We start from the raw sequence: 21,122 nt of genomic DNA, 5'->3' as shown, positions 1-21,122 counted from the left end.
CTACTTTCTACTGAAGAAATAGTTCCTTTGAAAACTGATCACAGTGACGTCTGTTGATTATCCAGAGTAACTAGAACATTCCTTCTGGAAAGAGACGCTCCTGACCTTGGAAACAGCAGTTTAGAAAACAATCACACCTCAAGATCTAGCTGCTCTGGAGCTTTCGATCAAATCACATGATTTTCATCAGCAGATGGAGTTTGCCCAGTTGTCATGTAATTGTATGTTAGAATAAAACATTTTCTGAGGACTTTAAGGACTTCTCGTCCATGTCCTTGAAGTGCTAAAAATGTTTGAAAATCTACAATTCCATGACAACTCGGGCAAACGTCATCTACTGAGGAAGATCATGAAGCGATTTGATTGAAAGCTTCACAACAGCAACTAATTGGACTTTGAGTTGAGATTTTTTTCAAATGTTTTTTGTAAATTGGGTGAACTGACACTTTTTCTGTAATTTTCTGTTGTGAACAGTCAAAATATATGCGAAAATATGAATTGTTGCAACAACAAATGCTACAGGTTTTTACATCTGAAATATACACCGTAAATATAAGCATATAATGTGAAAACAATGCTTAAATATGAAAACCAACTGGTTTCCCAAAATCACTCATGCTTTGAAATCAAATTTAGGATTTCACTTGTGTCTTTTTTGTAAAGAGATGGAAGGTTTCGCTGAAAAACTCTTTGGTACTGAGGTCATAGAAGATCAAATTTAAGCACCTCTCTCAGACTACAGCAAAAGAAGACAGCAGCCACGCTAGCAGCCCCAAGAGGTTGTAATGTTCATGACACACCAGAAAACCAAAATACTTAAAAAGATGGAGATTTGCTTAGCATTTAGCATTAGGGTTACAGCCATACACTGTATAAACACAGCATAGTTTAGCTTCTGTCTGTGGCATGCTTACCCAGCGTGCAGGCCACTTCCTTTTTTGATTAAATTGGTAGTCAGAGCAACAGCTGCATCAGTATTGCTATTGAAAGTAATAACATATATACACACAACAATAAAATGGCACAACACTGCTTTGCTTATTGAGGGTGTACTTATGCCTTTATTTGGAAATAACTCCGAAAAATATCTACAATCTGTATAATAATAATAATCAACATAATATATAAAATAAAAAGCTTTTCTATTCAAGCTGTTGTTTTTCATGCTTTTATTTGTGTGGCAGGAAGTGTGTTTCTCATATTATAAAACGAGGAGGATTTCTAGATGAAATACTCCAGGCACTTGTTTCTCTCATCATCCAGTTCTTGGGTCTCAATCTCAAACTTTTTCATGGCGATGAAATACTGAACAAACGGCTCTCCGAGGGTGCTGCGGATGACGTGATCCTCCCCCAATGCCTCCAGAGCGTCATCGAGCTTCACGGGAATGGCGAACTCCTTCTGCTGACTGGGTGCTTTGTTCAGACTGCTCTCGACGTTCAGGTTTCGTCTGATGCCATCCAGCCCTGCGGCCACAGTAGCAGCCAGCACAACGTAAGGGTTGGCCATGGCTGAGCCCAGCTTGTTGTCAATGTGCGTCTCCCTCCCGCCATGACACTTGATGTTGAAAGAGCTGCTGTTATCATTGCAGCCGCAGGTAGCACACAGCATTCGTTTGGGGTCTTTGATCGTCTTGGCGATGTGGCTCCGGCAGCCCAGGCCGGGCGACATCAGGCAGCTCAGGGCAGCAGAGTGGGTGAGAAGCCCGGCCAGCCATTTCCTGCCAATCTCAGATAGCTCGCCTGTCTTCTCCCCACTGTGGAAGAGGCTACGTCGCCCGTTAGCATCCCACAAACTGTGAGAGAGTACCCCAGCATTGTACAGGCCATCATCAGTGAAGAAGCTGGCAATGTAGCTGTGTTTACGAGCCATCTCCTTGATGCCGGTGCGGAAGGTGAATGCGCTGTCTGCGGCCGCAATCCCAAACTCTGGCCTCAGGTTGATCTCCATCTGGCCGGGGCCGCTTGCAGAGGAGATGCTGTCTATGTCTGCGCCCATGCAGTACATGCTGTCCACCAGCTGCTGGAAGAAAGGCAGGTCATGGTTGCTGAGCAGGGTGGTGGCAGGGAACAGGAGTGTCTTTGGCCCGATCCGGTCTGGCGCTCCGAGGACGCAGCATTCATAGGTGAAGGACGAGTGCAGGGAGAATCCAAGGGTTTGGAGCTGGCCGAGGAGCTGCTTGGCGATGAGGCGAGGTGAAGTGCGAAGGGGGCTTCCTGTCACCGTGCAGGGGTCGCAGATGACCCGGGCTGTCTGCTCGGCCCAGGGTAAGACCCTAAAGGTCGAAAGATCAGGGATCAGAAGTACATCACTGCTGAAGTTGGCGGTGCTGGCGTGGTCGACTTCGTTGCTCTTAGGGCTCAGGGTCAGCTCCAAGTAGCTTCTCGGCATCGGTATCCCATATACCGCTTTCTCCTGTGGATGCAACGTTTACATTGAAGTAATAGTTCAACATTTTGGGACATATATTTGTTCACTTTCTGTTTGAGTTAGATAAGAAGATAAATGCCACTCTGATGTCTGTGCGTTAAGTATGAGATAGAACTGAGAGGTGATTATCCTAGCTTAGCATAAAGACAAAAATGACAATTTGTGGTTTTAGAAGGAGTTACGTGGTGTCCCTATTTCTTGAAAGATGTTTAAACCATCCGCCCAGTACTTCAGACGCCACAGAGTCACTGCACCCGGCACAAAACTCCACGTAAAACCACAAATTGTCACTTTTAGCCATGCTAGTGGCATGAAATTTTGTTCAGATATTCATGGTCCCCAGAGGATTGGTGATTCCCTGACTTTTCCTATAGCACCACCTGTTCACATTTGTGGTTTTAATTGAAATGGATTGCCATAAAATTTGATACATACATTCATGTCCCCATCAGGATGACTTAACTTCTCATCTAGTGCCACCATCTGGTCAGAATTTTAACTTGTCTAATACTTTGGTTTGTGACCAAATACCTACAAAATTAATAACGTTCCCATACTTAATGTTTAGTGCTAATTAGCAAATGTTAGCATTCTAACAAGCTCAACTGAGAGGGTAAACAGTACACATACACCTGCTTGGCATCAGCATGTTAGCAATGTCATTGTGAGCATGTTAGCATGCTGACATTAGTGGATTAAACAAAAGAGATACAGTGTGTTAATTAGTGAGGTGAGGTGATTACATGGAAGAAGCGGACAGGCACTGTCTTGGACCTCGACACCCCATGGAGGTCGGTGGCCTCGAAGCGGACGAAGTTGATGTTTTCTCTGGCGATCTGCTGCTTGATCTGCTCCATGTCTGAAATGAACCTCTGATTCCCAAAGATGTCGACAGTCTCGTTTCCGTTATCTGTGGAAAAAAGTTTGAAATATCTGCAAAAACATTGGACAACCATTGGAGAGTTTGATTTAAAATACTAAGTATCCCATAAAAAAAAAAACACATATATAAATCCATGTTTTTCTAAAACTCAGTGGTGTCAAGACCACTTTAGGCCAGCCAAAGTCAAATCCCAAACCAGTTCCTCTTGATTTGAAGTCAATACTGAGTAGAGCTAGACAAAAAAATCTAGATCTAAATCTGTCCAGCTGATATTAGCTCATTGCAGATATGTTGGTATCTGTGTATATGCTGACGAATAATAACAATAAATTGCAGTACAGAAATGCCAAACTAGGCTTGAGGTCAGTTCGAAACGGTATCACCAGTACAGAGTTTGTCCACCAGAGAGCGCTGACAAGTTGATTTTTCAACTGTAAAATTTCTCGCTCAGGATATATCTTGGTCACGATTAGAAAAAAATAAATCTAAGAGATGTGTATGAATATCGTAATTGGATTTTTTAAACTCCCAAATATCTATATCAGTCGCAGCCTCAAAAATCCAGTATCTGCCGGGCTATAATACTGAGGGCCGAGAAATAACAACCTCAAAATAGGCAATAAACCATTGTTCCAAATGTAAAACTAATGATTGAGGAGTTTCTTGGGGATGAAAAGAGATGTAGATCCTTCTGCTGGAGATCAACAACAAGTTAACACTACTAACTGACAAATCAGTTCGTACAAGTTAAAAGAGTACAAATAAAAACTGCTAATTTTTCAGGTTAAAGAAATCAATATCCATCAAACATTAAGTCCAAGTCAAGTACAATATAAAACAGGAATTAGAATGAGACAAAGTCAGGATTTTAAAAGAAGACTTGACTCAAGATACTGACAGGACTCGAGAGAGAGAGAGCATCTTTTAATGGTTTGTCCTCGTAGAGCTGAAGCTATCTACTCTCACTTTGCTCAACTTTGTAACAGCAGATATTTCTTTATTTATATCAGGGATCAACTTGTCTTTTAACCAAAGCTTCACCAACCTGTATGAGAAGCTCCAGTCTCTCCACAGGAGCCGCCGCTCGCATTTGTGTGTGCACTAACTCCAGGCTGCCTATTTGTGTTGGCATCAGACCTGAAAGAGCTGGATGAATCCATGCCGGAAGGCTGCTGAATAGATGTGCTATCTGTGGACCTGGGGCCCTTTCTGGAAGCATCAGAGTGGGGTTTGAAGGTGCTGAACGCCCTGTTGGGGTTTCCATCGTCCTGCCGTCCGTCGGGTCTTCCACCACCGCCTCCACTGCTGCTGCTTCCGTGGAGATACGTGTAAGGACTCCCTGGCTTCCCATCATCTCTTCCCCGGATGTTGAGCAGAGGACTGTCCCTCAGGATGGTCTTCAGCTCCTCCACGGTCTGCCGGGGGATGCCCGTCTCACCGTAGGACATCCCGGTTTGAGATGACACCTCTCTGGTCCAGTCCTCTTCGACAGCAGGTTCGTCCATCTTGGGATCTTCAACTCGCTCTGGGGGCCTGTGAGGCAGAGGGCCGATGGAGATCACCGTGGGGGTGTCTGGAGGTAAAGGGATGCTGGTGGGAGAGTGGACGATGGATGGACCTCCTCCTCTGCTGCTCCAGTCCACCGGAGGCGCATATTTCCCAGTCACCCTCACTCCCTTCCTGTTGCCCAGGCTCATCCCTGTGCCATCTATTTGGTCTTTGCTTCTACTCTGACCCTCCTGGAAAACACACAATGGGTCTATCATGAGTACGGTAAGAGTTGGTCACGTTTATATGAAAAGAGTTACCAAAGAGTGTAAGGAATCAAGATCCAATGTAGTCGACAAAGTCAAATAAAAATGATATATTTGAAGCCAAAGCTGCCGTATCCATTCACACTTTTGTGCTGAAACAAAATTCAAATGAAACAGTTAGATGTGGAGCTGTTACCTTGAAATCTTCAGAGTCATTCATTTCTTTGTTTGTACTCTTTCATGAACTGTGATTTGGAATTTGATAGCCCTCATGTGAAGGCAGAGCTTCACTCGCACATTAATTTTTATAGACAATTGGTACAATAGTGACGGATTAGAAAATTCTTTTTGCCCCCCAACACCCACGGGAGTCCAGCTGGAAACTGGCACCGTCCGGCCGCTGGTAGACACTGAACCACTGCTGCTTTGAGCTCATTGGCTGCCCGTGAGGACAATTCAGTGTCGCTTTTGTGTCATTGCAAAGTGAAACTGCAGAGCTCAGCAGCTCTGTTTGTGCTTCCAGAAAGATATGGGAGCAAAAGTATTTATTCCAGAGAGAGGAAAACACACAGCTATCAGGGACCAGACAATGGCTGCGGTTAGCGATGGTCTGTGCATTAAAGAGCTGCTGTCTGAGTGAAATCTGTGTGTTTTCTTAAGGAAGAAGCTGAACAGGAATGTTTACAGGCAAAATCAGCTTAAACAAAAGTAAAAAAAAATTCTGGCTTCAGTCAGTGTAGTTTAATATCATAGAAGTATAATGGCACCGCTTTCTAATAAGTTATACGTAATAAAAATGTTCTGATCTCACCACAAGGTCCATTTAGTAGCTGGTGTGGAACTTTTTATCATATCACACAATCTTCATCAGTAGATTTAACAATCTCAAACTTTAAGCCGACGTGGATGAGAAGTCCTTAAAGTGCTCAGAAAATTGAATTTTAAACATCTAAAATATCCAAAAAAAATAAAACTGAGCAAACCCAGTCTGCTGATGAAGAGCATGTGATATAGTCGAAAGCTCCGGAGCAGCCACTAAATGGACCCTGTGGTGAGATTGATTTGTCAACTACTGATCCCAAAGTCAAAAATGAACTTTCAATTTATATGTTGTAATGTATTGCTATTTATTAATAGTCAATAAATAATTTATTAATACTTTATAGAATCATAATAAACAATTAATAAGGAATATTTTAGGCCTGTTGTGTTATGAAACACATTTCGCTGATGTATATTCTCCTTTTTTCAGGTTCCTTTTATAATAGGCCATCAGAGCTGTAGTTATAAATATTAGTAAATCTTTAATAAAGAGTTAATCTTCTAAAATAATCAATCAGTCATAATTTTCCTGAAAAAATTAAATTAAAATTAAAGCTGGATAAAGTCCTATATGAAGTTATGCTGAAAGTTATGAAAAGGACTGATAACGCTTTGTTTTACAGGTCTGAATTTTCCCTGTAAATTTGGAAAACGAACACAAACCCAAGTAAATATGAATTGTTATTTACTTATTGTTGGTAACTTTTCATACTGTATATGCCTGTCTGTAGACAAAATGACACATTTCTGCATGCATAGCTGACCTGCTGTGCTCTAACTAAAAGATGCTCCAGGTTTTAATAGCAGCTAACTGGAACTGATCTACTGGAAGTGAACCAACTGATCACTGTCTCAATTTTCCCTAAACTTAGTACCAAATCACAAAGTTCTTTTCAGAAACATCCTTGGAAGTTAGAGCAGGAAACTACAGACCTGTAAAATAAAGTGTTACCAAAGGACTTTTCCATTAGCAAAACATTAATGAATGATTTATTAATTGTTAATAAACCCATTAGTTACAACTTAAAACCTCAAAGTACGCCTTATTAGAAAGTGGTACCAATATAATTAAGGTTTTACTTAATTAGTTAGTGCTTATATATATTTAACAAACTACAACTTCTACCACTGCTGCTAATATTACTCCTAATACTGCTCTTTGCATTGCACCTATTACATGCCTATATCTGGTACCCATTGGACTGAATCTCCAGTTGTAATGACTTGTGACTTCAGCACTGATGACTTGGGAATTAAACATCAAATGCCCTGATAAAGTGAACTTAATTAGGACTTAATCGCCTCAGAAACCAGCTTCTCAGCATCAACTTTAATGTGCTGGTTAATGATATAGACCTGCATGTAATCAGAGGCTACATAGACACACAAACATACCCACCGTTGTCAAAACTTTAAATTGATAAAGGCTCAGTTGACTCAAATTGCAAGTTTTTAATTTATCATGGTTATGAGATAACTGCAGCTGATAGACTTCTACTTCTGCCGCCACCACAATACAGTGGAGGTGGATAGAGTTTTACTTATAATATGATGATATATACTGTGAGACCATTTAAATGTATCTATCATCAAAGATTTTGCAATACCAATTTATTTATTTTGTTTGCAACTTATCTCTCTGTACCATCTGCGGGCGTGAGGACTGCTTTATGATCATATATACATATATATATACACATATGTTGTTGGATCGATGTGATGATTTGTGAGTCATTTGATTTCCTGTATTGGTCAAAACAGACATTTCTGCAAAGTTTTTTTTTTTAATCCATAAACAGTGTCTCATATGACAAATTAAAAAATATATATATAAAATATGACATTTTATACAATATAAAATGACATATACCATAAATGAAAATGTATCTATATCACCCACTCCTATAGCTTAAAACAGTGAAAGATTACATTTTAAAAACTCAACAGCAACATCCTTGTCACTCGGGATACATGCATGGCTAGATACCACTGAGGATAACAAGGAGTTATTATTTTATTTTTTATTTTTTTGTGTGTGAACTGACACTTTAAACTCCTATTTTTCAATTAAACTCCATCAATTTTTAAATATGATTGGCCAAAGTGGATGCAGTGAGTTCTGGAAAAGCCCACTTTAGTTTCATTAATAAACAATTTGTGCCATGTGTCAGTCTTTATACTTCTGGATGATTGCTGGCGTCCTCTGTCCGCATGTGGTTCCAGGAGGTGAAAGGACAGTCAGGCCTCAGCAGTCACCACCTGACCTGTGCAGCATGGAGGTAGAAAGATGTCTGGGCAGAAAGACACCTCACATTTTCAGGGTGGGGTTTTAAAGAGCTGCTTCAAGCTAGAGACAATTCAACACAGGAAGAACTGGAAGTTCTCTGGGTTTCTCTTCAAAATAGAGCTTAAGGTGTGTCATTCATGGGAACGAAAATACTTGGAATAAAAGAAAAAATCGAGTTAGTCAAATCCTTAAATTAAACATGTGGCAAAAATGTATTCGAAAGTATAGAATAGCATATATCATAGTACAATTGTTGTGAGTAGAGCAGTAATATAAGACAGCTTTAATCGTGTAAAATTTCAGATTTCACAGAATCTGAACAGAATATTCTCCATTCTCACTATTTCTTAAACGTACATGTAAATGCTTTAGAGCAGGAGTCACACCTAAAATACTGAACACCGTCAACATGTCGTTGTTCTGACTACATGTTGGTGGGAACGTTTGTGTGAACTTCACTGCACCTCTTTGGTTTCGGGAAATTCACCTGTTTGATGGAAGTGGTTGGACGGGCTCCAGTGTGAAGTTCAATCTAAGACTTTGTCTGCCTTTCGTCTGATAACTGAAGTGCTGACACCTCGGTGATACAATTATTTTACCTGCCATGCAGCAGAATGTTTAGTACCATATTGGCCCTGAATATGATGTTTTTTTACAGAAATCACATATGAGAAAATGTAGAACAAAAGTGTCTGCGGAAGGTATGCTTCTTCTTCTTCATCTAATTGTTCTTCATCATGTCCCCAGAAATTTTTCTTGGAATTTAGAGACTTTAGCAGCCTGGGGAAACTTTACATTGAACAATTAAAAACATACACATGGTGGGTATTTTATAGGCTGTTTCCAGTGTTTTTAGGCTCAATGTGTTTCTATTTGACTACTTTTAGGCCAATAATAAATAATAAAAAATAATGATCTTATTTCTCCATTAGTTTGACTGGCAGTGTAAGGCAGCATTTAGATCCCCGTGTAGGGAATTAAAATTCACAGGAATTATAATTTTAGAATTAACTGAATAATTATATATGAAAATTGTAAATAATAAAAAAAGAATTAGAAACCTTTTTGGTGTCTGGTCAAAATTTTCTGGGGGGGGTAAGGGGTGCCTTGGGGGAACTTGGCTACAGCTCTGTTTCAATTACTTAATTCATTAGTATTTCCTACATGGGATTACAAGACAACACTATATAGCAAATATCAAAAATATAACAAGACATCTTCTGGTATCATACAAAACCAAAAGAAGAACATCAAGAGATTATAACATTTTACATAGCTTCAAGAACACGTGAAGAAAGAAAAGAAATGCTAGAAGCCTCATAAAGTTTATCCTCATAAAGGGCGTTTCCCCCATCTGCCAGTGTTGTATTTTTAAACTGGTTTGTACATGAACAGGGCCGTAGCCAGGATTTTAGAAATACTGAATCCAAAATCCCCCACCAACCTTTTTTTTTTTTTTTAAATGTTTGAACCCGCGCCCACCTTCTTTAGTGGTAGCTACAACATGCAATTAATACTATTATTTTGATTGTTGATTAATCTGGCGATTATTTTATAGATGAATTACGTAAGGGCCAGGGCCATTGGAAGGGCCACAGCCGCCTCTATTTTCTGAGGAGGCTGAGGTCCTTCAGCATCTGCCGGACGATGCTGAGGATGTTTTATGAGTCTGTGGTGGCCGGTGCTATCCTGTATGCTGTTGCATGCTGGGGCAGCAGGTTGAGGGTAGCGGACGCTAACAGACTCAACAAACTGATCCGTAAGGCCGGTGGCATTGTGGGGGTGGAGCTGGACTCTCTGGCGGTGGTGTCAGAGAGGAGGATGCTAGCCAAACTACATGCCATCTTGGACAGTGTCTCCCACCCGCTCCATGACGTGCTGGTCAAACAAAGGAGCACCTTCAGCGGAAGACTCATCCCCCCACAATGCACCACAGAGCGCCACAGGAAGTCACTCCTGCCTGTGGCCATCAGACTCTATATCTTATATCTTAATAATCTCAATAAGATACACTTAACTCGACAGTACATGCACCACTACTTATTACTTATATTATTACATTGTATTATTATACTGTATTATCATCATCAACCGGTAAACCCACTTGGTACTTCACACTTATTTTATTTTATACTTAACTTATTTTCTGACCTGTTTTTATAGTGTAGTGTATTATATTTTTTGCTAGTACTTTCTCCTGTGTGCACTGACGTGACAGTGAGCTGCTGTAACTAAGAGTTTCCCTTCGGGGATCAATAAAGTATTTCTGATTCTGATTCTGTAATGGTTTAGTCAACAAAGTTTAAGAAAATAGTGTCAAATGCCTATCACCAAAGGTGGCGCCTTCAGATGGCTTTATTTGTCTGACCAACTGTACAAAACCCAAAGATATTAAATTTACAATTATATAAAAATCAGCAAATCATCACATTGTAGAAGCTGGAAACATCAAATGTAGACTTGCAACTAGCAGCTGTAAGGGGAGTAGCACTGGCGTAGTGTTTTATTTTGAAAGTTCTGACAGGAAGTGGCGTTCGTCTTTCGCTCGTGGCTGAAAGAGTCGTCGCAGCAGATCAGGAGACTTCGGCTCCGCTCGGAGAAACAGCACGAACTGTATGGTGGAGAACCGTTTAACATTTTTACCTTTTTCCTGGGGACCGGCTGTATGATTAAGCTACAATCTTCAATGAGTAAGCATATCCCAGTAAGTAAAATGTTTTTTGTGGCTGCCATTTTGTTTCCGTTTTTATTCCTTTGGCTTGTGTTGTAATTCGGTAGGTTATCGTTACCAGCTGGCCTTCACGTTTCTTCGGTGAAATGTCGGCCTGCTCGTCACGAACCCGGTTTAATATCTCCGTGACTCCGACGCTTAACACTACACCTCTTACTTAACTGTAACGTAAACCGACTGAACGGGTATTTGTCCCGGTTATTTAAGTGTAATTAAAGCTTTTGTGTGACGTTCGTCGCGGCGAGGAAGCGGCCGTTGGATGCGCAGCACGGGCTGGTCCTGTTGCTAGTCACTCGAAGTTTCTGCCGTATAAAATCGACGCATTTTTACGCGAAATAAGTCAAAAATGTAAATCACATTTTCTTTGTGATTTCCGACACATACTACCTGCCTGCTGCTTTAACGAGGCGTCGTATTTGTCACCTGAAAGCATCGTGTCGATTGTCCATCTCTCAGCTCTTGACAGTGCCTATAGGCCTCTAACGCTATATGATGGCGCCCAGTCCATCCTCACACAAAGGACACTTTACAGCCTTTTAATGTAATGCAATAACGTGTCATCAGTTTAAATGACTACTTTTTACGTTTCTCACCTCCTTTTTGTCGTTTTTATATATCACCTCCCTCTTGGTCATTTTAATCGCTCCATTTTGTTTCACTAATGCAGCATTTTCTTCCAAATGCTGTTTTTTTTTTTTTCAGCCGGAAAAATACCGGATTAACAAAAGCACACTTGGAACAGCTTAGGTTTTAGTGTTTGCAGCATAAACTGTACAGAAACAATCCCAGTAAGTGGGCCCTCAGGTAAAGGGCAGAAACATTAGGAGCTAAATGGCAGTGAAACCGTTTGAGAGTCAGATTTATGACGATGCTGATGATAATAACAGTGTGTGTGTGTGTGTGTTAAAACCCCAGCTGAAGGCCTCATGGTGAGCTCAGCTTTCACAGATATGACCTAGATGTCAGATATGACACATCCTTCCTATTGTGCACCCGCAGCCATTAGGTAGGATGTTACACAGTACTGCAGTGTGACTTTATATAACACACTCACAGGTAGAGTTTCATTTTTATCCTTTATTTTTTAATAATTTTGTTCATCTTCCCTCCTGTAAAGCATTATATCTCACATTTGTATCTACACCTGTTCAGTATGGGAATCAAACCCCACACCCTGGCAGCGGAGAGTGCCTTGCTTAAACACGTTAAGGTGGTTCAATACCACAAATGTTTAGCTTTGTATGATTTCACATCATTAGTTGCTAAAAAACTAAGTTCTGTAACACTGGAAGTTGCACAACCTGTTTTAAAAAATATAAGCGCAGAGAGTTTCCTACCTTTTCTTTTTATATATTTTATTACAGGCCGGGTTGTGTTGGTGGCTGTGTATGAAAGCAGGAGTTGCAAGACACTTGAAACCATATAAAGACATTTGACAAAAGACATTGTCTCACATCTGTATCGGAGTCTGGTCCATGTTTGGTCTCTGTGCTTTTACTGCGATCGATCTCTTCTTGTGAGATATTAACGTTGATGTGAAATAGCAGCTCTGGAAAGAATCGGTTGTTCTTCAAGTCTTGAGGAGAGTGACGCATTTGACTGGAGATTCAGTGTCAGAGTCAATATTGGGTTACAGTGATGACAGTCATAAGTGTGCAGAAAGGAGGTGTGAATGATGCAACTGTGTGACAATACAGAAATGTCAACAAATGTATTTTAACGCCCGTTCTGAAAAGAAGATTTAAATTCTTCAACGTCAGCAACGTAAGTGGGGCTGCAACTAAATGATTATTTGTGCTTGTTGTTGTTGAGTCTGTTGTTTTGTTCTTTAGGTCCTTTTTGTTCTGTAAAATGTCAAAAACAATGACAAATGTTCGTCATCAAGTTTTGGGAGTCTAAAGTGTCGGCGTAACAGTCAGAAAACCCAAACTATTCAGTTTATTATGACAGGAATTTGGAAAGAAGTGAGCAAATCCTCACATTTCCAAAGCTCAAGGACATTTTTAGTATTTTTGTTTGAAACACTAATTGAATTAGAGCTGCACCAATTGACCTTTTGACAGAAAATGTATCTGCAACCATTTTGATAATAGATTTGAAAACATTTTTAAAGGCAAAAACATGAAAAATTCACTGGTTTCAGGTTCTCATGTGTGAATATTTAATTGTTTTCTTCCTCAGCTATGATAGCAAACTGAATATCTTTGGGTATTGGACTGTTGGTCGGACAAAGACATTTGAAAATAGGCTCTGGGGACTTGCGACAGACATTTTTTTACAATTTGCTGACATATATAGAGCAAACGATTAATCGAGAAATTTATCAGGATATGAATTGATAATGAAAATAATCATTAGTTGCAGCCTTAACTTAAATATTAAGATCATTATGTTTCTGTCAGTCAATTAACAAATAATTCAGTACGAAAGCTTAGTATTTGTACCCGCTATCAGTATGTTGTCAATAAATAGCTTGAACTTGTTCTAAAATAAGGATATTGTTCATTCCCAAACCCGACATTAGTGGTGGAGTCGGAGATCACCAAAACGTTTACTGCCATCAAACTGAATTGTACACCACCAGTAGCTGTTTTGTCTCGTTTCGGTGCCAAAGCAAAGAGCACCCCCAGTGCTTTTGTTAACACACCAAAACTGAACAGAACCCGCTCTGTTTGTCTCTTTTTTTTTTTCTTAAATCTGTGTTTTTTAAAAGCATCTTCTACCTCCTTGTCCCCCCCCCCCTCTGTGTCCTGCAGCAGTTCTGTGGTGTTCTGGGTCACACATTTATGGAGTTTCTGAAGGGCAGTGGGGACTACTGCCAGGCTCAGCACGCTGCCTATGCAGACGAGTGAACAGCCAAACTCGCCATCGATCCGACGCACTTGAGCCACAGGAGGGACCCCGGAAAGTTGGCAGGACCGGGACGCCTCCCAGAACCAGCGACAACTCGGCCTGGATGGGGTAACTTCACCCGCTGCACACTGCCCTCGTCGGCTTCCGCCTGGCCTGAATCAAGGTGGAACCAGCCTTGTTTTTTTCTTCCTTTTTCTTTTGTTTTATTCCAACGGAGAGGGTTTTGAGTTATTTCTCTAATTGTCCGCCCTTTTTTGGCCGCTAACTCCCTAAATTTCCCCATTTTCCTGTCGCAGCCTTCGTTTTTGTTTCGCCTTGCCAACCTCGAAGAAGATCGGAGGATTTCTGTTTCTGGGTTTCTAGAAGCTCGTTGGACGTTTTTGTTTGACATTCCCTCCGAGTTTAACTAAGTGTTTACATTAGTGTTTTTACTCTGTGGAAGACTTCTGGGGTTTTTTTGGGTTTTTTTTACGTTGTCACAATGGCTCGTATGAACAGACCGGCCCCTGTGGAGATCACCTACAAAAACATGAGGTTCCTCATTACCCACAATCCCACCAACGCCACCCTGAACAAGTTCATTGAGGTGAGCCTCAGTGTCAATGGTTAAAAGTTCAAATTTATTCAGTCACATTTGAGGGGAGTTTATAAGTTTACAAATTTGAAAGTAGTTAGTAGTTATCTTCACATTTGGGAAACATGAAGATAATGTGCTCAGAAGTATTTTGAACGTGAAAAACGTAATGGAAGATAGTAAAAAATAAAAAATTAAATAGAAATATTTCAGCAGAACATAAAACGATAATAAAGGACACATGAGACTTTAAATCAAGTTTTACTCCTTGTGTACTTACATTGTGTTTGTGATGTGTTTTTTACAGGAGCTGAAGAAATATGGAGTGACCACCGTCGTGAGAGTTTGTGAGGCCACCTATGATGCCACCCTGGTGGTGAAAGAGGGAATCCAAGTTCTGGTGAGTTCAAGCCTACAAACCTCTTGACTCCTTCATGACAGTCGACGCATCAAACCAAACTCAATGTAGTTTTTGGGGGGTTTTTAGACCTTTTTTCTTACTTCTCTCTCTCTTACTTTCCTGAACACACCTGGTCAGTTTTATCCTTGTGTTTTTACTGTTTTCTTTTTTTTTACAGTGCTATGTAATATTTTCCATTAATAAAAGGCTTAACAGACTAAGTGCAATCATAGCGTTGCGCTTACAGCTTGTACATTTTCCCTGTTGCCAACGTGGTGACTTTATTCTTAGATTTAATGAGGTTTTTAGATTTGCCATGCAAAAACATTGCTTTAAAAACAACAAGCAGACCAGGGAGGACAGTATTAATGTTTTCATTTTTAAAACATTAGTGAAAAAACCAATACTGCTAATTTCAGTGCACTTGTGATTTTCACAATTTCCTGTTTAATCCACTGTTTAAAGATGGATTAGAAAGTAAAGCAGATATAAATGAGTGGATTTAATTTAGGGCTGTAAATAACTAAGTAATGATTGTTTTCATTATCTATTCATTTGTTGATTATTTTTGGTTTATAAGTTGTCAGAAAATAGTGAAAAATGCTCAACACAATTTCCAAAAGCCCAATTTGACATCTTCAGGTTACTTGTTTTGTTCAATTAACATTTAAAACCCCAAAATCTTAAATTTACAAAAATATATAAAACATGAAAAAACAGCTAATCCTCGCATGGGAGAAGCTGGAACCAGCAAATGTTTTGCGTTATAAATGACTTAAATGATTAATCGATTATCAAAACAGTTGTCAAATAACTTTCTGTTGATTGATTAAGCGACTAATCAACTAATTGTTGCAGCACAAATTCAGTTATATGTCAGCCAGTAGCTTTCTGCCTTTGAAGATCGTCCGCAACACTGCACTGTTTCGCTCACGGATTCATTTAATGACGTAAGAACCAAAGGTTTTGTGTCTCTTAAGTACTTTTACATGAACGCATTCCATCACTAACTACATTAAGTGGGTCATTTAAAACAGCTTCATGTGTAACCGCTAAACAAATGAAAACCCTGGTACAGAAAGACAAACCTTCCCTCCCCCTACAACAACATTTTTGTTTCCCTGCAGCTGGTTCAGCCCTCACACTTCTTTTGTTTTGGTTTCTGAGAAACTGGGCAGATGACATCATTTCCCTCTTTCACTCTCTTCTTTTCCAGGATTGGCCGTTTGACGATGGAGCTCCTCCCTCCAACCAGATCGTGGATGATTGGCTGAACCTGCTGAAGCTGAAGTTCAGGGAGGAGCCCGGCTGCTGCATCGCTGTCCACTGTGTGGCAGGGCTGGGGAGGTGAGCGCTCGCTGTCGCAGAGATTAAAGTATTATTTTATTATCACGCGGGATTATATTTTATATAAGATTTCTTTTGGTCTGGATGTGGCAAATAAAACTGTGACCCTTCCTCCTGTTTGTACGTTCTCTGATACAGAAACAGTTACCACTGAAACTATTATGTTGTAGTTTGATAGAAAATGAATCCACAACCGTTTTGATGATCGATTGTTTCAGTCATTTATCAATCACACATGTCAAACATTCAGTTTCCAGCTTCTCAAATGTGAGAATGTGTTGCTTTTCTCTGTTTTGTATCATTGTAAATTGAATATCTTTGGTTTATGGACTTTTGACCCGACAAAACAAACAAGTCGAAGACTTCTGGCTCTAGGAAACTTAGTTTAGTTGCAGCGCTAGAAACAGAGCTTTCTACACTGTGCAAGTATGAAAAAAGTCATTTACATGCAGTTATTAGAACCCATTACTTTCACACAAATGTCAATACTGTCTCATTTTAATGTGTGTGTGTATATATAAATTAGATAAGATATTGCTATTGATAGATTGTTTTATTCTGTGATATCTCAGTGAGTTTGGAAAGTATGGCAAAATAAGACATATGTCATGTGTTGTGGTTTAAAAAAGAAACCAAAAAATGCAAAGCAGCAGTCACATGGATTTCCTTATTTATGTTTCCGTACATGACTAATAAAGTCACTCACATTTTGTCCTACATGTGTTTGCTTAGTTTAGACAAACCTGCCCAACAGGTTCTGTTTTCATTGTTTCTGCCTTAAACTGATCTGAGGTTCAGAAATAGATGAACGTCCACTCCTTGGTGTCCTCTTACACACACACACACAGCTCTGTTTTTACACACAGGCTTTAATTAGTCGAGCTCAGTCACAAATGTGAAGATTGGGAAAACTTTGCTGATTTAAGTTTTTGGTCTCAAGTTGAACTACCAGAAACATTTTAGGAGGTCTTTCTGATAATAGATTAAACCAGACAAAAGCACTGAGAAGAGTTTTAAATGAATAAGGTAAATCAAAGTTAACTGACACACTTGGTACTTTGTTTCCCCTGCAGAGCTCCTGTTCTGGTCGCACTCGCCTTGATCGAATGTGGGATGAAATATGAAGATGCTGTCCAGTTCATTCGACAGTAAGTTCACATGACGATGAAAACCTTTCGACAGAGCTGCAATGTTTGCTCAGAGGAAGGTTGTGTTTTCTTTGAAAAGCTGATAAACCCTCCTTCATATCACAGTGAAACAGTATTATAAGTAAAGCCTGACTGAAACTGGATTTTTGAGACTGATACTGACTGATATTTAGTCATTTTAAAAAAAAACTTATAATATATCAGCAAATGTTGCATTTGTTTGGGCATTTTCGCCTTTATTAGATTGGACAGTATAGTGGTAGACAGGAAACAAGGGAAGAGAGAGAGGGGGGTATGACATGCAACACAGGTAATGGCTGGAATCAAACTGTGGGCGTTGCAGTTATGCGGTATGCGCCTAAACCATTAGTCTATCAGGACGCCCCCAAATATTCTTTTTATTGTAACGTAAACGCATTTTTTAATGATCCCTTTTTAAATTTGGTCATTGTGACCAGGATATGTACTGAGCTGTACATTTAACAGATGAAAAATGAAGTTGTCACTGCTCTCTGGTGGATAAACTATGTATCAGTATGCACAGCAGGTTCTTATTACTTATCACTCGCCACATGCACGTATACCAGTGTATCTGTCATAATTGCCTGATGAGATCGGCCATGCCAGTGTCTTGGTTGGCCACTAATTTTGAGACATATTTCACACAGAAACTGAATGTTTGGGTTGTACATAAAGCACAGGGAGGGATGAGTCATAACTGTAAGTAGCTGAGATATCAGATAGTGAGATATAAGAGTGATTCAGTGGGAGGAGTGGATGGAGTGCTTTTAAGTATGTGATGTGTCACTGCTTGAAATGATTTTAGGTCCCACGTATTTGCTTTGAAAAGATATTTTGGATTTTCATAGAAAGTTACAAGAATAATGTTGAAAATGCCAATATTTGGGCATTTAGTTTTAAATGGCTGCATGTGTATAATTAGGGGAGAGCAATATGGATAAAATCTTTTATCACAATATGTGTAATTTGATCTTGTATATCAAAATATATATCTTGATATAATAAATATTCTGGACAGTCTTTTTTTGGGGGGACAGATTCAGGAAATGAAGTACCTGACAAACCCAAGTGCTTTTATCACATTGATGCAAAAATCATATAAAAATCCAACATTGCGATAAAGTTGTCCTGGTCAGTGATTTGCAACATTGTCCACAATGGTCTAGTACCCCTCGAGATGTCAAAGGGAAAGCTACCACCGTAGAAACAGTCTGTTTTGTTCTGTTGTGCAAGTAACAAAATCTCTGATGTTAGACAAATTAATATTGTCTCGCTGTATATATCATTATATCACCCACAACTGATTGTGATGTACAAAAAGGCTAACAAGGTGGATAACTTCACTTTTTATATCTCACATTACATTTTCAGCATTTAGTGTATTCTCTCAGTGCTGCGTAGATATTAAATGACCTTGCGGTCTCGGCCAGATTGGAGAGAATGATAAAGATCTGTTGATCTGAGCTGAATTCATGTCCCGATGTTTCTTCCAGGAAGCGTCGAGGAGCGTTCAACAGCAAGCAGCTGTTCTACCTGGAGAAATATCGTCCAAAGATGCGCCTGCGCTTCAAAGATTCCAACGGCCATCGCAATAACTGCTGCATCCAGTAGAGCCAAACCCTGAGCCACGCCAACCCCCCACAACAGAAGAGTTCGGTTCAACCTCGCTAGCTTATTACCTGGCAGGCTTGTTTTCTTTAGTCATTGTGTTGAAGTATTTTACGTTGGAAAACCATGTTCGGTGATTTAACTGTCCCCTTTTCCCGCTCCAGGTTCAAAATCAAGTGTCAAAAAAACAAAAAAAAAAACAACGAGTTGTGTGAACCCGGAATCACGGTGTTTTCTCTTCATGTGCCCGGAAAAAAATAATTAAGAAGGGCAGCGCTGAGTCGTGTATCATTGTAAGATGTTGGATTAATAGTTTTCTGCAAACGCATCCCAAAGATTTTGATTGGCCAGTACGGTTACGTTGCCTGAGAATGTGCTAAAAAAAACAACAAAAAAAAAAAACAACAAGAAGACATTTTTAATTTCACGTGAGGAATTATGTACCCCGTTCAATTTTAGGGTTCCGTTTCAAGAGTGACTAGAAAGAGGTATGCCTTCCTTTTAAATCAGATGGTTCATCCATAAATGCCTTACAATCGAAGTGGAACAAAGGCAATCGAGGCGGGAGTCGACTCCCGCTGGCATTTGGGAAAGGTGTTTAATTTTTCTACTCGGAACAAAAAAAAAAAAGAAAAGAAATCGTTGCCTTTGTCTTGTGCAGGAAGTCTTACACTCACTTATGCCCTTTCAGTAACTATTTTTTAATATAAAATGCTTAACTGTTGCAATATTTGTCAATTGAAAGTCTAGGAACTTGTATTTGTTTCTTTTCTCTATCAAACCTTCTGTTTACTAATTAACTGCCATGTCCAAAATGTGATTTTTTTTTTTTTTTTTTGGCTTCAAACTGGATTTCCAACGTCTGCGATATTTTGTATGCCTTTTTATTTGATGTCCGTAACTTAAGACTTGGATACTTGATGATTTTATGTATTTGAAAATGTGTACTGTTATTATTAGGTTGGCTATTTATACTATCAATGGATGTGTGATTTAGTACCGTGAGCGACAAAGTTGTACCTGTTCACCAACGTGAGAGTACATTAAATGATACACTGAAAAACAACAAAGAAAATAGTCAATGGGTGGTTATTTTCAATGGTTATGAATTAATATTATAATGGTTGTAGGGAAAGTGCGATTTTTCTAAAAACTGTACTAAATACTATGTGGCTGAATGGAAGTTCATTCTTGACTGTGGAAATAGTAGTTGGATTAAAAAAAAATCTCAATTCAAGGTCTACTTACCAGCTTTTTCCAGGACTTTCTACATGTCGATATACAATGTGGAAAAAGTCATATTTATTTTTATAATACTTGAAGTTACACAGTTGTTAAACCCTAAAGAGTCATTTCTGTCAAGTCAAGTATTAAAAAAAAACAAAACATTTAGATTGAAATTGATAATATGAATCATTGCGGTGCATTATTTTCACCTTCTAGTGTCCAGTCACAATCACATGATCCTAGAAATATTGAGAAAACATCTTCAAACTTCCTGACATCCTGTTGTAAAGTGTTACAACAGGATGATGAGCTGTTTGACCAGGCAGGAGCTGCAGGCGTTGTGTGTAAACTCTTTGATCCGCATTGTGGTTTTTAAAATGTGCCCCAAGGTTGAATTAAGTTTTATTCGGCAAATAAGCCTTTTTGTAATAAATCTTCTTGTAAAATGAAATCAAAAATGAGCAGGAAGATACTAAAACACCTTCTTTAAAATCTTGTCATGCTGACATTTAAACAGAGCTTAATTTATTAAGATGGTTGTATGGCTGCCACGCTGTGGTTTGCCCCCTTGTGGTCATTTTTAAATATGCATCCCCAAAGCCATCTTGCTGTATTTCTGATGAACATCCTGATGTACATTTCGACCAGAAGTCTTTCTGGTGGCAAAGTCTGCAGCAGCTTCCCCTTAAATGTTAAATGTGACCCGACAAGATGATCTACTGATCCTGATTCATAACGGTTAAATGATCACATTTGGTTTGATTTCACTGGAGGGATTCAGACACTGGGAGAGCTGTGCCATTCACAAGTGAAACACTGTTGTTATACACAGTTATACATACTTCTGTGAGTCTTTGTCAGGAAACAGTAAGAGCCCGCTATCGAATAGCTAAATATAAAAATATTTTGTGAGCTAATCAGGAGGAAAGTGTAAATCGAATAAGTTGTTGGAAATGATCAGATGGACACATTGAGCTGCTGTTTGAGGCTAAAAAATGACCCATAAAAATGTTATTGGTATTGCAGTGTCTTGGTTT

The 21,122-nt window shown here is 39.4% G+C and overlaps 2 protein-coding genes across 8 annotated transcripts; one reads left to right on the top strand and one right to left on the bottom strand.

Moving 5' to 3' along the window:
- Window positions 1–1,041: 1,041 nt before the first annotated feature.
- lgsn (lengsin, lens protein with glutamine synthetase domain) lies at window positions 1,042–13,646 on the bottom strand. 6 transcript variants are annotated; one of them, XM_044189563.1, is made up of 5 exons: window positions 11,331–13,646; window positions 8,070–8,180; window positions 4,359–5,052; window positions 3,174–3,340; window positions 1,042–2,415 (listed from the first exon to the last, which is right to left on the bottom strand). In XM_044189563.1, the coding sequence occupies exons 2-5, from the start codon at window positions 8,100–8,102 to the stop codon at window positions 1,222–1,224; spliced, it is 2,088 nt and encodes a 695-aa protein (XP_044045498.1). In that variant the 5' UTR covers window positions 8,103–8,180; window positions 11,331–13,646; the 3' UTR covers window positions 1,042–1,221. The 6 variants fall into 6 exon arrangements, with proteins under 6 accessions (XP_044045498.1, XP_044045499.1, XP_044045496.1 ...); XM_044189564.1 differs by having other exon boundaries at window positions 8,070–8,153; XM_044189561.1 differs by lacking the exon at window positions 8,070–8,180 and having other exon boundaries at window positions 11,299–13,646.
- Window positions 10,712–19,928, top strand: ptp4a1 (protein tyrosine phosphatase 4A1). 2 transcript variants are annotated; one of them, XM_044189568.1, is made up of 6 exons: window positions 10,712–10,880; window positions 13,664–14,346; window positions 14,642–14,734; window positions 15,951–16,081; window positions 17,155–17,229; window positions 18,744–19,928. In XM_044189568.1, the coding sequence occupies exons 2-6, from the start codon at window positions 14,242–14,244 to the stop codon at window positions 18,859–18,861; spliced, it is 522 nt and encodes a 173-aa protein (XP_044045503.1). In that variant the 5' UTR covers window positions 10,712–10,880; window positions 13,664–14,241; the 3' UTR covers window positions 18,862–19,928. The 2 variants fall into 2 exon arrangements, with proteins under 2 accessions (XP_044045503.1, XP_044045504.1); XM_044189569.1 differs by having other exon boundaries at window positions 10,715–10,866.
- Window positions 19,929–21,122: the final 1,194 nt, after the last annotated feature.

Source organism: Siniperca chuatsi, linkage group LG3, assembly GCF_020085105.1.
Source record: "Siniperca chuatsi isolate FFG_IHB_CAS linkage group LG3, ASM2008510v1, whole genome shotgun sequence".
Taxonomy (NCBI): domain Eukaryota; kingdom Metazoa; phylum Chordata; class Actinopteri; order Centrarchiformes; family Sinipercidae; genus Siniperca; species Siniperca chuatsi.
This window is presented reverse-complemented; position numbering and strand designations above follow the sequence as displayed.

Excerpts from the sequence above, each read along its gene's own strand:
- lgsn (XM_044189561.1), bottom strand. The coding sequence starts at position 11,340 with ATGCTTTCAGGTGACAAATACGACGCCTCGTTAAAGCAGCAG. Across the intron at positions 5,053-11,298 it reads ACGCCTCGTTAAAGCAGCAG|GAGGGTCAGAGTAGAAGCAA; the intron begins GCAGGTAGTATG and ends TGTGTTTTCCAG. Across the intron at positions 2,416-3,173 it reads TGCCTGTCCGCTTCTTCCAT|GAGAAAGCGGTATATGGGAT; the intron begins GTAATCACCTCA and ends TTGCATCCACAG.
- ptp4a1 (XM_044189568.1), top strand. The coding sequence starts at position 14,242 with ATGGCTCGTATGAACAGACCGGCCCCTGTGGAGATCACCTACAAAAAC. Across the intron at positions 14,735-15,950 it reads AAGAGGGAATCCAAGTTCTG|GATTGGCCGTTTGACGATGG; the intron begins GTGAGTTCAAGC and ends CTTCTTTTCCAG. Across the intron at positions 16,082-17,154 it reads TGTGTGGCAGGGCTGGGGAG|AGCTCCTGTTCTGGTCGCAC; the intron begins GTGAGCGCTCGC and ends TTTCCCCTGCAG.